The sequence below is a fragment of the Copidosoma floridanum genome, unplaced genomic scaffold (assembly GCF_036245765.1).
Source record: "Copidosoma floridanum isolate Cflo_tuat_1 unplaced genomic scaffold, Cflo_Japanese_pri ptg000001l, whole genome shotgun sequence".
NCBI classification, from domain to species: domain Eukaryota; kingdom Metazoa; phylum Arthropoda; class Insecta; order Hymenoptera; family Encyrtidae; genus Copidosoma; species Copidosoma floridanum.
The window spans coordinates 13,980,231-13,995,388 of record NW_028321878.1 but is presented as its reverse complement, the minus strand read 5'-3'; the positions used below and the strand labels follow the sequence as shown (position 1 = coordinate 13,995,388).

General features: G+C 34.5%; 1 protein-coding gene across 2 annotated transcripts; it reads right to left on the bottom strand.

Moving 5' to 3' along the window:
- PKD (serine/threonine-protein kinase D3) lies at window positions 1-6,595 on the bottom strand. 2 transcript variants are annotated; one of them, XM_089588563.1, is made up of 15 exons: window positions 5,955-5,973; window positions 5,833-5,866; window positions 5,581-5,743; window positions 4,844-5,123; window positions 4,642-4,773; window positions 2,998-3,203; window positions 2,583-2,862; window positions 2,343-2,506; window positions 2,213-2,271; window positions 2,001-2,124; window positions 1,784-1,919; window positions 1,527-1,706; window positions 698-1,447; window positions 528-613; window positions 1-458 (listed from the first exon to the last, which is right to left on the bottom strand). In XM_089588563.1, exons 4-15 carry the CDS (start codon window positions 5,106-5,108, stop codon window positions 300-302), a joined length of 2,541 nt encoding a protein of 846 aa, XP_089444689.1. In that variant the 5' UTR covers window positions 5,109-5,123; window positions 5,581-5,743; window positions 5,833-5,866; window positions 5,955-5,973; the 3' UTR covers window positions 1-299. The 2 variants fall into 2 exon arrangements, with proteins under 2 accessions (XP_089444689.1, XP_014210120.1); XM_014354634.2 differs by lacking the exons at window positions 5,581-5,743; window positions 5,833-5,866; window positions 5,955-5,973 and adding exons at window positions 6,356-6,477; window positions 6,540-6,595.
- Between the last annotated feature and the right edge of the window lie 8,563 nt (window positions 6,596-15,158).

Below are 15,158 nucleotides of genomic sequence, written 5' to 3'. Positions count from 1 at the left end.
ACCATCAAGAACTCGAGCATAAAAACGTCCTACCGTTGAGTACAAGAAGAGGAAGAAGAAGAAGAAGAAGAAGAACAATAACAAGAATGTTGAGAGTAAAAGTTGAAAGGACGCAAGTGTCGTTTCGGTGAAGACAAGCTGAGTACAAATTACCCTTAAGCATAAGTTCCACTGGGTCAGGCACGTATAAAGCGCCTCAGACTATCGCGTAAAGTGCGTAGCCAACCTTTGCCGAGGGGTGACGACGAGGGCGTCGGTTGTTGAGCCTCTGAAATATCTGACAGCAAACCATGACTGTGTCATGCGTTGTCCGCGTCGACGTCGTTTGTTGGTGGCGCAGCAGCGGCCGCGTTACCAGATAAAAAGTTTTCCCAGCGCGTATCGTCGCTTTCGTGCGTCAGATAACGACAACCCACTCGTCTTTCCAATTCGCGCAAGTCACACCACGTTTGATAATCCTGTTTGAATGAATTTTCATAAAAAAAGTGACTTTTTTTTTGTTCTGTATAAAAGTAATCGACACTCACTTGTAACCAAATGTGCAGTAAACTTTTGTCGACTGAATACCGTTTTCGTTGCTTCACTTGGAGTAAATTATTAATTAGATCAATAGCTGCAAAAAAAAGATTTTATTTTAAATTTGATATGAACGGTGAAATCGGTAAAACACGATAAAAATTTTTCAGGGGATAGTTACCATCATCAGATATTTCCTTCCATGGATTTGCTGGATACATGAAGGCGGCATTTTGTATTTGCTCGTTGATATCTTCTTCCTCGTTGAAGGGGAAAGTTCCGCTAAGGGAAACGTATACTATAACTCCAACGCTCCACATGTCCAACGAACGATTGTAGCCCTTGTTTCTCAAGACTTCAGGTGCCAAATACGCTGGTGTACCGACGACACTTCTTCGAAAACTTTTTTCACCAATGATCCTCGCAAAACCAAAGTCACACAGTTTCACTTGCGTGAACTCGCTGTTGCTGCTCAACAAAACGTTTTCGGGCTTCAAATCACAGTGCACGATGTTCTTGCTGTGCAAATATTTCAAAGCGACGAGAATTTGCGTTATTAAAAATTTCGTTATTCTCTCGCTGAGCCGGCCTTTTTCCGAACTAAGTATCATTTCTAGCATGTCGCCCTTTAACTTTTCCATTACCACGAAAATTCTCTCCGGAGTTTCAAACATTCGCTCTAAATTCACTACGCTCTGATGCGACAGATTTTGTAAGATTGCCACTTCGTTTTTCAATTGAGCTTCCTGTTTGGTGGGAAAGCGCAATTTATCAATGACTTTAATGGCAACGGCCCGGGAAGTCTTGCGATGAACTCCTCCGTAGACGATCCCGAACTGACCAGAGCCCAGAACTTCATCTGGAATAATCTGGTAAAGCTGTGACATGTCTGTTATATTTTCCTCGGGCTCTGACGATTCAGATTCTTGATCTATAAAATTGAGCGATTGAAATTTCAACAATCAACACCTGTGCACCACGTCAAAATTTTATACAACAATTTTACGTACTCGTAGAAGTTGTGACGGGCATTAAAGCTTGTCGGATGCTCGTCTCCCAAGATCGAGCTAAATGGGCACCAACTCCACTTTCTGGTGGTGGCGGTTGACCTCTTTCATAACCGTAAGACAAATCCTCCCCAACGTAATAATCAATATTAGTCGTTGATAATTCAAAGCAGTGCATGGATTCTAGAACGAAATAATGTCAAAATTAACAAAACTCACGTATGAGAAGTAGGAATGTCAATATAATTAACGCAACTTACCACCACCTCGGGGAGTTCTGGCAGTTTCAATTGCTAAAATTTCCGATAGTGGAATCTCCTTGTAGTATTTTGACCCGGCGTCGCTTTGGAACAATGTTATTGCTTTTGTGTCGAGTCTCCAAAAATATCTTTTTCTCTGAAATAAAAAAAACAAAGTCCAATAAGTGACTTGAACTACCATACATACGAATTGATTCGACACTCGACTGAAACTCACGATGGAATCCCGATTCGTGAAATGAACCATCCAGCCTTCTTTCAACACTTTGGACCCTCGCTTTTTTGTGTGCTTTACACTTTGAACTATTCGCATTAACGGAATGTTATTACTAGGAGTTGAGCTGCGACAAAAATACAACAATTTCAACATGTTACTTCATCGAAATAAGATCAATTTAATTAATTATATCAAAAGAGGTGTTTGCTCACCTTGCTGGTCTTGACTTATCCAAGTCTTCGGAAGATTCGTCCCGAGTCGGCGTGTGATCCTGGAAACAAAAAAAAGGAATATAGTATAAAACAACACGCAGAACTAGTCAGTAAACTTCTTTGGACTTACAGTGTACTCCCCATTGACTTTGTTGTTATCGTCTGACATGAAAGACACGTGGGTAGGCGGGGGAGACGATTCCGTGTCACTGTCATTGTCCCCCTCCTCGTTACGGCCTTCCTCGCCCCTACCTTCTGGCTCGCTGCCAACTCCACTGTCAGGGTACTCGCCACCTGACCAACAATTGCACCAGTATTTATTATGATTGTTTTTTTTGTTTTTCCTACAACGGATGGAAGAAACTCTCACCAGCACCGTCGATCGGATTCTCCCCGGTGCAATCTTTCGGTATCTTCTCAATGCACTTCTTGTGGGCATTGTACTGGCAGTCCTTGCACTGGAAGCCCTGCTTGAAGAGGCCGCGCAGCAGCTTCTTGCAGTAGCCGCAGACGGTCGGCCGGGTGTACGTGTGGACCACGAACGTGTGCGGGATCCTGACACGGGTTGCGAGCTCGCGCTCCACCCACGCGGGTCGTCCGCCAAGCGACGGCGAACGGGATTGCTTGGGAGTTATTATACTTGGAATGGCCTGCGAACAATTGACAAATTATAGTCTTTTTACGCTTCGTCGAGTCCACAGGTTTTGTCGATGAGAAATTATTGAACTATTGATTAACCATCGGCTGTCACGGCCACGTAATACAATATATATAAATGTACGTACGAGAGTGCTGTTATTTTGACTTGAACTTGGAGTCACTGTTGCACTGTGGTTGTCGTCGCTGGCGCTCGTGAGGCTGCTGGTCGAGCCTTGACTCGGGGACCTGGGCACATTCAAAAATGTCGAGCTCCGCCGCCTCTGGCCCAGCTCTTGTGAACAGTTGTTGGGCGCCTTGACCACGCATCGCTTGTGGAAATTCATACCACAGCCTGTAATCAACGATACAACATTTTTTTTCAATCTCCGTGCAAAGTTTTCGGTATTATCGGGATTTATGATTCGAATGATAGAGCCACTCGTTTGATAGGTATATTATGGTCAAGGTATATAGAGACGCTTAAACTGCAGCTAAAGATCATCGTCACACATTTTTCATTAATCAATAAACACATATACTTTACATGTGGCCATAAAAAATATATTCGCCCAAAACTAAACGTGCACCAATGAAATTTCTGTTAATCGCTGCTTATAGATGACAAGAGAATTACTCACTGCAGAAGACATCCCGGAAAAATCTTTTGAACGACCTCTTTCGTTTGAATAACATACTTTTTCACATTCACTTGTCAAATTAAACAATCAATGCGAATTGATTAACGTTGGCTCATTGAAACAAAAAAAGGCCTACCAGTTGACAGTTACACAAAGGTAAAACTGAGATTATAGTAAGCAATAATACGACAAAACCTCGTATTCACAAAATATATTTCATCACGAACAATCGATTTTATTTGTTAAATTGTCCCGTTAAACCGAACGGTTGTTGTCTTAGCGATAGCTTTACTCGAGTGGCTTTCTTCAAAACCGTTTTACGAAAGTATTTGGTTCATAAAATATTATCTTGCTGTTATGGAATTTTTTCGTTTTTTCAAGAGAAAACATGTTTATACTTAATTACTTGAAGAAAACAAAAAGTGAGAGATAACGTGCGATGAGGATCACGTAAGTGTTTTTTAATGAGTACGTCGCCACTAATAAAAGTACTTTGATGGAAGTACGTTAGAAAAATTCTAGTCTTTACGAAACATAACGTTTCTTTTTTTCCGAGAGATCGAATTATTTTTTCATTTTAAATCAATTAACGGACGAATTTAAATATTTAATATAATGAAAGTAAAATTTTTTACTGCCTTTAGAAGTGCGTATAGAAAAAAAATAAATTCATGTCTAAAAGAGACGTGAAAAATTATTGTCAATTATTAGTTTCTACGAAATAGTTAAAAAATTAAAGAAAATGATTTTCGTATTATTTAACAACAACACGCCCAAGTACCAAAGAGTTTAAATATTATAAGCAATAGAAAATAATACAAAGTTGTAATATATTACAAAAACAAATAGTGAAATGAAAAATAAGTCTAAAAAAATTATTTTATTAATAAATGTATAATTTAAAGTAAAATTTTCGATCAAATAATTGGCTAAACAACATACAGACGAGAATGAAAACTTTGAAATATTTTTAAATGTCCATAAAAACGGGGATTGCCCTTGGAACAGTAAATTTTATTATCAGGTCAAAGATTTTCTTGTGTTTTTAATGTTAAATAAAACAAAAATGTTACGTAAAAATCACGTCTATGAAAAGTACTAGAATGACAAAATCAAAACTTTTTACTGAAAATAAATCATAAACAAACTTACCTTCACATTTTAATCCTTGTCGTACAAGACCAAAAAGCATCTCACCACAAAAATCGCAAAACGTTGGTGCTTTATATGAATGAACTGATAGTGCATGAGGTCTAATGGGTATCTGCTCACAAGGTACTTGAGCTAAAAACATCACACAAATGATTTATTTATCGAAAATCGAATATAATAATCTTTTTACAATAAAACTCACCAGATACAATAATTTCAACTAAAGTTTCATCTATGACTTCAGTTGTATTAGTAATGAGTTGTAAAATGTTTGTGGAATTGTAGTCATGCTTGAAGAGAAGTAGTCTGTCAAACAATTGACTTAAACCATGATCAGGATACTTATCATTGATAAAACCACAGGCATGATCTTTGAGGGTTTTCAATGTCAGACTACCAGACTCCACGGTAATGGTGTCTCTAGTCAATCCAAATTGGAAGAGAAACGTTATCTCTGACCCCTCCATGTTTGTCTGTACTTACTGAAAGCAAAGGCATTGCATTTGTTTACTTATAAGTATATCCTTAATCTATTTTCTAAAAGTACAAAATTTTTTAAATTATAGAAATGCTTCTTAAAAAAATTTATCAGATTGTCTAAATATAGAAAATGCTTTGAAATCTCGTTCAAATGAGTACTGGTGCTTTTGAATAAGCACAAATGGATTTCAAAGTTTTCTTGCAAATCCAATGCCAACTGAGAGACTCTGTGAGTAGAGCAGAGAGTGCTGGGTTAAAAGACAAGCCCTGGAAAAGCACACACAACAATGAAAATCCAGGAAAGCTCTCTGAAACACTGGGAAATACATGGGATCGACAGCACAAACAATATACCATGTACTGATCGCACCAGCAGAGTGTCAATAAGTGTCAATTGAAAGAGAATGCACAATGAGTAAGGATGTATATACTACTACTGTGTGTCTAGACAGTAGGTACCTGAGCTTTACACCGAAAATCCAACTGCAGCAAGAAGAGATGAATGATAAGTAGAGCATCCAGCCGAGGAAGAAAAAAAGAAGCACACATCAGCAGACAGATTCATTTGCTCCAAGCAAATTGATCACCAGTGCACAGCCCACGCACTTAATGTATCGTACACCTACAAATCCAAGTGTGACACTTGTGCGAGCTTTTCATTTAACACTTGTTACATTTACGTTATTGTACAAATTTAATTTTCGCACGTACTTGCACAGTATAACGACCACCCACAGGGATTTGACTTGGAATGGAAAAAAAAAAAAAGTAACATATGATGGAAAACCGTAGAAACTTGTGAAATTGTAAGAGTATGTAAAAAGAGTAGTTACAAGTATGTACAGGATATTTGTTACAAAGGATGTGCAGTATAAAAAGCAACAAAGTAAAAGGAGGCACTCTCTAAAGATGCGAGACACCAAGAGAAAAAGAGAGAGAGAGAGTTAAGTAAGATGAATCCGCGGCGGCCAAGCGCGGAGAGATAGGTCTCAAAAAAATACACCTATATATGACACACATTCGTCGCCGATGACATTTTACAGTTATCTCTCGGCGGCCTCTGAAATGCCTGCGGCGCGAGAAAGAATAAAAGAGGGTCAAAAAAGGAAGAAGAAGAAGAAGAAGAAGCAAACAGGTAGGTAGTATACAACATCTTCTTCATCGACGTATTTTTTTCTTTTCTTTTTTATTTAATTGTTGTAAGCAAAAGTATAAGTGCCTTTTTATTACTTACAACACGACCAGGTATATCAGTCAGGATATATAATATCACAGCAGCAAGACCTGGTCGTCGGCGAAGCGTAAGCTTAATATTCTGCAGTTACAACTTGTACTCTGCGCCATAGCTTTCCGGCCCTTCTTTCGCCTTCGAAAGCTCGTGCATGCGGTGGATCTTTAAAAGGCCAGCATGACACTACTGCTGCTGCAGACAACAACGTCAGAGCAGAACCACACGCTGCAGCGCCGAGTATTTTTTTTCTCTCTTTCCTTTCCTTTCGATCGTTCACTTCTTTTACATTCCGGAGTAGAGAGGAGGCAGCCCCCTTTGTGTACATATACGACAAAATCTCTGAAAATCACAGCCGAGACAACCACATTTCGTTTGGCATCTCAAACACATGATCCTTTTCATTAACAATTAATTCGATCTGAAATCTATTAAAATTTCAGGTCCCTCCTCATACACAGTCTTAGAGGTTTTCGTGTATTATATTCGTTTGAAACGCCATCAGGGTGCACTTGAAAGGAGCTTTAATGTTTTTATAAGTATACGTTTGGTGTGCATATATTATTATATGCACAGGTACTTGAAAATCATCGATAACTAATAGAGTATGTGGAGTATCACTTAATCTACAACCGAATCACTAAGCATACCCCCACAGAACTGACTTTAAAGGGTGTATACAAATAACTAAAAAAGTATTACCTAAAAGTGTTTCATTTCATCCTACACTGTTTAGTAGATCATTACGTATATCTATTATACTACCTATATACTCCGTAGCTATATATATATGTGGATACATTTTGACAGCTCGAGTTGGAGCAGACGACGCGCTCTCTTCCGCATGCGCGAATGTTTACATACATGGATCATCTTACGAAAAAACACTTGCACACAACATTATTTTCCAACAATTAAAACAAGGCGTAGAGTTGTAAAATAAAATATTTCGATCACTCGATAGTTTCATGTCACGTGCAGTCAAAAATTATTGTAAAATGTTGCCGGACTCGTACTTACCCGACGATAATTCACTCGTGACTAAAAATCTTTACAATTTCATGGTTCTCGAAGCTTTTTGGCAAATGTCGTTCAATTAATAGGTATATGGTTTCTCTTACAGATTGGCGATATAACCAGACTCCAAAATTTCCAGATTCAAGTTCGGTCTCTGTGAAAAAAAAAAAAAAAAAATGATACATATATAGGGACACTGACTCGCATTCAAACAGCGTATATATATGTATATGTTCGATTTTTGTATGTACACGGCGTGAACGAATCAATAGAACGTACCTCATAAAATAATTATTCATCATTTTTTTACGAGACATCACTACAGTACAATCAATTTCATCAACGAAAATTATAGTCCAAGCTCGGCTGGTAATTAAATTATACAGGTCGAAATTGTGAATTTTTCGTCTCCATTAGTAATAATTCAATTATACCTGACCATAAAGCAATTAAATTAAATTATGGCGGAGATCGAATATTCCGTCACTTTTAAGTCCAAAAAAGTTATAGACTAACGTACAATATGTGCAAAATCGTACAACTTACTTACGCGAGGTGAGTTCGTAATTTTTCTTTTTCAACTCAAAAACCATCCGATCGATGTATATGCGTTGGAATAAAAAAATCTGTATTGTATACCGTTATAAATATCAATTCAATAGTTGCTCGATTGCGGTCAAGTGCTCAGTACGATCGTTCAGCGTATGGTCAGAGGGTCACGAAAAAATATTGAAAACAAATGAAATAACAAACGGATCCATCGTACTGTTTTTTTTTTTTTTTTTTTTCTATTTCTGTATCCTTGCGTTGAGGGTGAGTCGTAAGTGGGTGGTCGATAATATATAACTTCAACCGTTCAATATTTACAAGAAACGAATAATTTTTATTTAAAAAAAAAAAAAAATGATAGCAGAAGCTTTGTAATAAACATTTGCATCGCTTTATTTCGAACTGAAAAATTTTTTTCTGTATTTAGTAGCTGTTGTAAAAATAAAAATAAATTTAAAAAGGACTGTATTAAACGTTTGTTGATTTTAACTCGTTCGAAAAAAACACTTAGCAAGTAGGTAAAAAGGTAACAAAAATAAATTGCCGATGGTGAATATTCAACACAGACGGTGAATAAATCATAATCAAAGGCGTACCACATTCATCGAACATAACTAATCGAAAAATACAATATTCAATTTTTCCCGTACTTTTTTTCTACCGATTAATTATCGAAGGTTGCGTTTTACTAAATCATCCGCTTACGTACAAAGGTACAAAATTAGAATGAAAAACATTTTTTTTTTCATCCACTAAAACTCTTTTTTCCTCTTCGATTATAATTTTCCTTCCGTATAAAAATACCTCCGTTTCAATGATAATCGAAAATAACTTTTTGCTGTGTAAAAATTAGTTGGTAAAAGTAATTGTAGACAACTTCGTAAGCATTTATATTATCGATCCCAAAAATTTAGCCACATATATTTTATACAACAATCAGGAACAAAATAAACTTAAATCGTTACTACATATACTATGAAACCAACTACTGAACCATTTTTAACTGTAGGTTTTCGTTCGTATAATAATTTTAATAATAAGTAATGAAGTTGTTATTATTATTATTGTTATTATTATTATTATTATTATTATTATTATTATTATTATTATTATTATTATTATTATTATTATATGAGCTACAAGAAAAGAAGCTAAGTCACTTCAGCGCAATATTTTTATGACTTAGGAATTTATACAATGAATTACAGTAACAAAATGATTTATATTAACATATGTGAGTAAATAAATATGAGAAAACACTTTTGGAATTAATGATGATAAGTTCAGTGACGAGTAAAAGTTGCAAAAAGAGAACGAAGCGAGAGAAGCTGCCACTGATCTCATGTGATGAGTCATGGTTTCTACAGAAAATCAGCTTTTGCTTTCTGACTTGCGAAAACCATAGATACTCGATGATTAAGTGACTTTGTTGAAAGTTAGCATAATGGAATCGAGAGTATGCCAATGGATTGAAAAGTGGCGCGTGGTTAAACAATAATGATTTTTCCAACTCGTTTTTGTTTCGGAATTTCGACGAAATTCATAATTTACCTTTTCAGGTGCCAAGCAACGTCAAACCAAAGTATCAACATCATCAGCACAACTTTTTTTTCATATTTAACTAATCAAGATATAAAAATATTAAAGACATTTTAACTTTTTTTTAAACCAGAGGCAAATTTTTTTTTAAATCTTCAACTGTTTGTACGTAAAAATCCATTAGTTTCGAAATGTAAAAATTTAATCCGCTTAAGAGAATGTAACTTTGCAAATTTGTACAAATTAATGAACGATTCAAACAAAGTATATATTTAATAGTAAAATGATAGAGCCTAGTCGAAAATTTTCTCTGTAATTAAATAATGTACGGGTGTAGGTATAAATTAATAAATTATTCGAGTTTTACGACGAGTCTCCCGATCCATACTAGAGTCCTTACTATTTTACCCTTCATAAAAAAAAAATAAACGTCACAAAACAGCAAAAGAATTTTTTTAATAAATTAATAATTTACGTAAATTTTTTGCAAGTCAAGACCTTAATTTTCAGGGCGTGAAAATTATTTATATAATTGTAAAAAATTTTTAAAATAAATCATTATGAAAAATATAAGAAAATTTATCTACATTTATTATTTCTAACGACTGAAGTAATCGTTTTTTTCAACAACCGTCACAGCTAACGTGGCACAATATGTACGGGAGCACGTGCAAAGCGCAGAAATAAAAAGAAAGTCAACTTTGAAGAACAAACTTTTTGCAGAACGAGCTTCAAAGCTCAATCACGGAACAAAAGCAAATAATGATGACAAAATTGCAGCTCCCGAGTCCATTGGAAAGTTGAGAAGGACAGAACAGTAAATCGTTCAGCGGAGCGAAAAAATGTATACACATGTAGGTATATACGGCGAAGTAGACTAGAAGTAAAATGCAAGTAAAGAAAAACTTATACGCGTCGTCTCGACTAAGAGTCAATAATTTGATGATTTTTATGTCAATTGAAAAAAAACTTGGCTTGACTGAATTTTCGATTTCCAATAATTTCTTATCCGCACGTACAGTGTTCGTTTAATAAGAATGACATTTTGTCACTAGCAAGTAGAGTGTCTCATATATCCCAGTAAGTACGCAATTTAATCGTTTTTTATTTTTATCGAGACTCTACAATTATTGTATAAAAGTGTTTTACACAGGGCTATTTTTTTTAGTGTAAAAATTGTTATGAATTACATTTTTTTCTAAAGTTTTACTGTTTTTTTTTTAATATCGTGACTTTCTTATAAGGATCTTTTTTAATCTCAAAATAATACATACATTGGAAGAAGAGCCAGTTTTTAAGATTTTTTTTACGGTAATTAGGTGTAATTTTTTTTTTTTTTTTCAAATTTTTCAAGCGATTTAAAAATAATTTTTGATAATCGAATTTTTTTCACCAAAAATATCAATTTTCAATGTATAATCTCCGCAAAAATATATAAAATATATATTATTTAGAGCTGAATTAGTTTTTTGTTAAAAATAATTAATACTAGTACACATTTTCTTGGATGAAGTAATTCAGTCCTGTAAAAATTTTATTAATATAATTTTTTGATTTTTTTGTCGATTGCTGTTTGCACAGACACATATGTATTTTTAATTTATGTATGTTAACGAAATGCGTTAGAGTAAATAGTACTTTGATGAGCTAAACAATGAATTTTTTTTATCAACTCTATATACCGAACCCCAATACAAACCAAACCTTAAAAAATTAATATTAAAAACCTGCTAGAAAATTATGCACAAAATTATCTTATCAAAAATTCGATACGCAAATTTTTTTTTTCACACACCATATTTTCAATCAATTTTTCGTTCAGAAAAAATCGTTTAGTCCGGAAAATGTAGTTAATTTTGCGACGTAGTGAGGAAATACAATTTTTTTCTTTACCAATTAAATCTATGAGGCGCTTTGTACCAAAAAAAAAGTATAATCACATAAGAATCAAGGTAATCGGATTTTCGTAGTTTTTTGTTTTTGTTTTTTTCCTTTTTTTTCTTATAAAAGTGGGAGTGAAAATTGAACTATAAATACAGTTATAAATACTAATATTTTTAATCTATGTATTATTTGTGGCTACCCCCGCATTCTCAATAAAATAAAATTTGCTGATAAGAAAATAAGATACCCATACAGCGTGACACGGCAACGACTGAAAATTCAATTTTAAATTGGCAAAACATGATTTTAACACTTCAAGCAACGAAGAACATATTCCTGTTAATTATACGCGCAGGTAAGTAATATTTAGTTGCTCACCTCGTTACAGAAGTAAAATCAGATCGCCTTCGGGAAAAACAGTTCATCGAGTTCCCTTCTGGCCCACGGTGTCAAAGTTTTTATTTACCCTAACTACTTAAAAAATACACACATTTCACGCGTAGACAGCAAATTAAATGTCAAAAAATATGGAGGATACGTTTAAGCGTACCCACTTGCAGGGTATGGTAGAGGTTGTACACGAGGTTGTACATCCACGTAATTATCCGAAGGTGTAGGTGTATACAATGGAAAAGCGCGCTCGGAGAGGCTCTGAACTGTACGCTCTACTTGCGCTCTACTGACGCGATTGCCGTATTTTACACCGAAGCGGGAGAGTACAGTCTACTAAAAGCCGTTACACGACTAGTTCCACAAAAAAAAAAAAAGTTATTTGAGTTGGAACTTTTTTTTTTTTTTTTTAGTTGTGTTTTGAAAATAGAAAAGAAAAAAAAAACTTAATATTTGTTCAAACGATTCATAGTAAGCTTTACTCTGTAAAAAAAGTACAGAGTTTTTTTTGCTAGATACAATTTAATTAAGCACTGTGTTGTTATCAGGAATAAAAAAAAAAAAACATTGTGACCAAGAGAGTTGTCAATTTTTACTAAAAAAGTTTTTTTTATTTATATTTAAGAAAAGAAAAATTGTTTTTTAATATTTTGTTACGCTTGAGTTATTATATTTTTAAATTTGTTCAAATGATTTATAATAAGCTTTATTTTCTAAAAATGTACAGTATTTTTTTTTTTTCAGGGTAAAATTTTATTAAACGCTGTGTTGTAAGGAATAAAAAAAAATCACGCCCGGAATTTGTAATTGTAAATCGGAATTTAATTTTTAAAAGCGATGAACCCGTAGAGTAAGAGAGAAAAATCAGGTTTCCTCCTGAAATGTCGACGTGACGTTAGTTGTAACGTTTCAAAAACCATTTTTCAAAAAAGGAAAAAATCCTTCCGTTTCCTTCGCGTCAATATTTTACAGCTTGGGTTACCAATTTTCAAAGAATAATGGGACATGCGATTTTTTGTGCGATTTTTCGTACACATGATACGATCTGAGAGAGCGAGTAAAGAAAAACGGAGAGCCATTCACGTGCGCCGACGACGCCGGCCGCCCCACTTGTATTGTGCCGAGCTCTCAAGCTCCTCTTCTTTGCCAGTGTGTTTATACAGGTACCTATGGACTGTGGATGAGTGCTATTCCACTCACTGGTAGCTTGTATCCAGAGCTGGTAGACAATCCAACGTGTTTACAAAAAAAAATAATAATTTAATTTTTTAAATACAACACAGCGTCCCAAAGTACCTATACAAATTATGGGGACTGATAATATATATGCCATTCCACCTACGCTAATAGCGAAAGGAAATTTGTAGTTGGATCTTTTAGAGCGGGATCAGTTTTTTCGTCACAAAGCGCCCGATTTCTTTAAAACAAAAAATTATTTTTTTACCCTCGTTCTGTTCAATAAATTTTTTTTTTTTTTTTTCAATTAAAAAAAAAATTGAAGTTAATTTAAAAAAAAATACCTTATACCGTAAAATTAATATTTTTCAATAAACTGACAAGAATGTTTATGAAAAAATAATTATATGAGTAAAAGAAATATTTTTTTCAATGAACTGCAGTGGCACTGAATGAAAATTTTTATTTAAATCAAATTTTCCATCGTTTTACAATAATTTCAGCCATTAAAAGAAACAAAATTCGAATGTGTTCAGTAGAATGTACATTTTATTAGAGTATTAGTTAATTTCTAAAATAATCCCCCCCCCCCCGGCTTAGTAAGACTCCCAACCAATAAATCAGTAACAAATTTGAATTACGTTAATTTTTTCACTATTTAAAAAATTTTTTTTGTCAATTAAGAATGCAATATTTACGTCGAGTATTGTTAGAGATATTCTCGAGAAATATCTAGATTTTTTTTGATAAAAATTAAAATTATTGCTCATTTTTATGGTTGATACTTAAAACGAACGCTTAAGCTGAAAAATAAGTCGTTTATGTTTTTGTTTTGAAAAAGAATTGAAAAAACAGGTCGGTGATGTTGTGTGACGGGATTTTTTGTAAATAAATTGCATTGAATTACAGAAAAAACTGAAATGCAATTAGTTTATTATACAAATATAATCCAAAGTAATACAAGTATAAAAAAAATACTTGATCTTTTCTACTCTGAGATACAGTAAGATTCAGACTATGTGTATACGTTTAGAAAGACAAAAAAAAATTAACGAAATGGTGTGCTCCTTTTGCAATGTGGTATGCTTATTGGACAAAGAAAAGTGAGCATAAAAGTATAATCACAATAAGGTGAAGCGCGTTTAATAGAACTATGCTTTACTTAGTTAAAAAAGAAATTTTATGCGCCCTCATCTTACACACCGCAAAGATACTCCCAAACCTCCTGAAAAATAGTGATGCGTTACTGTTTCAAAACGTGATTTGATTGGCCGTCGATGTTTGGAAAGTTAACATATACGTTTTTCCCTACCACATATAGATATACTACAGCGTTCTATTAGTGCGGTTACCGGTTACCTGAATTATCAAATATATACGACTAGATTACTTAGTTATCAACAACGGATGGACAATGCTGCCATGATAGTAACTGCATCTTCGACCGCGTGGAGGCATGCGGTATACCGTTTTCGACAAAATTCGTGAATATTATGGTTTTTTAAACACCAAACGACTAAAACGAAAAAAAAAGTTGATGAAAAGTTAGGAAATACTTGTTTCCGCGAGATGCATCCGCTTCATACTCTCCTAACGAGTCCTCTTTATCCAATCATTGCTTTTCCGGTTCGCTCCCGCATGTGGCGAAAAAGTATCTGGTTAGTATACATACAGCCAGTTAACGTTGATGTTCAGAAATGTGTGCGCTGGCTTGCCTAAGACGTATTACGGATCGGTTTGAATGATTTTCTAAGTTGAAAAACGATTAGTAGTCCACCATCCATGTCACAGGTAAGTTCTGGTAAGTAAAGCGTGAGTGGCTTGCTGGCAATCACATTTTTTATTTTTATTTTTACAATTCCATTTAATATTTATATAATATTACAAAAATAACGAAGGTACGCGAAGTGCGTTTTTGACGTAACTAATTATTAAAAAGTAAAAGGTTGAGGTTCACTAGCGCGGACCATTAGTTGTACGATTTAATAGAATGTTATAAAATCTAAATTTTTGTTAAATAGAAGGATCAGCCCTTAGAGAAATGGGTTGGTTATTATTGAAGCTCGGTAAAAATCTTGGTATACAAAGAGACGGTTCAGACCTTCATGATTTCGTTCCAATTCTAATCGTATTTCAGGAATGCTTTATTTAGTGAGCATTTCTCCAGGCAAACTGTAATATTATACCGCCGCAGTAATTCTTGGGTAGATAAATAAACGTAATCAAACATTATTTTTGTCACGTACCTATAAGC

Excerpts from the sequence above, each read along its gene's own strand:
- PKD (XM_014354634.2), bottom strand. The coding sequence starts at position 5,108 with ATGGAGGGGTCAGAGATAACGTTTCTCTTCCAATTTGGATTGACTAGA. Across the intron at positions 2,272-2,342 it reads AAGTCAATGGGGAGTACACT|GATCACACGCCGACTCGGGA; the intron begins GTAAGTCCAAAG and ends TTTTGTTTCCAG. Across the intron at positions 2,125-2,212 it reads GATAAGTCAAGACCAGCAAG|CTCAACTCCTAGTAATAACA; the intron begins GTGAGCAAACAC and ends TTTTTGTCGCAG.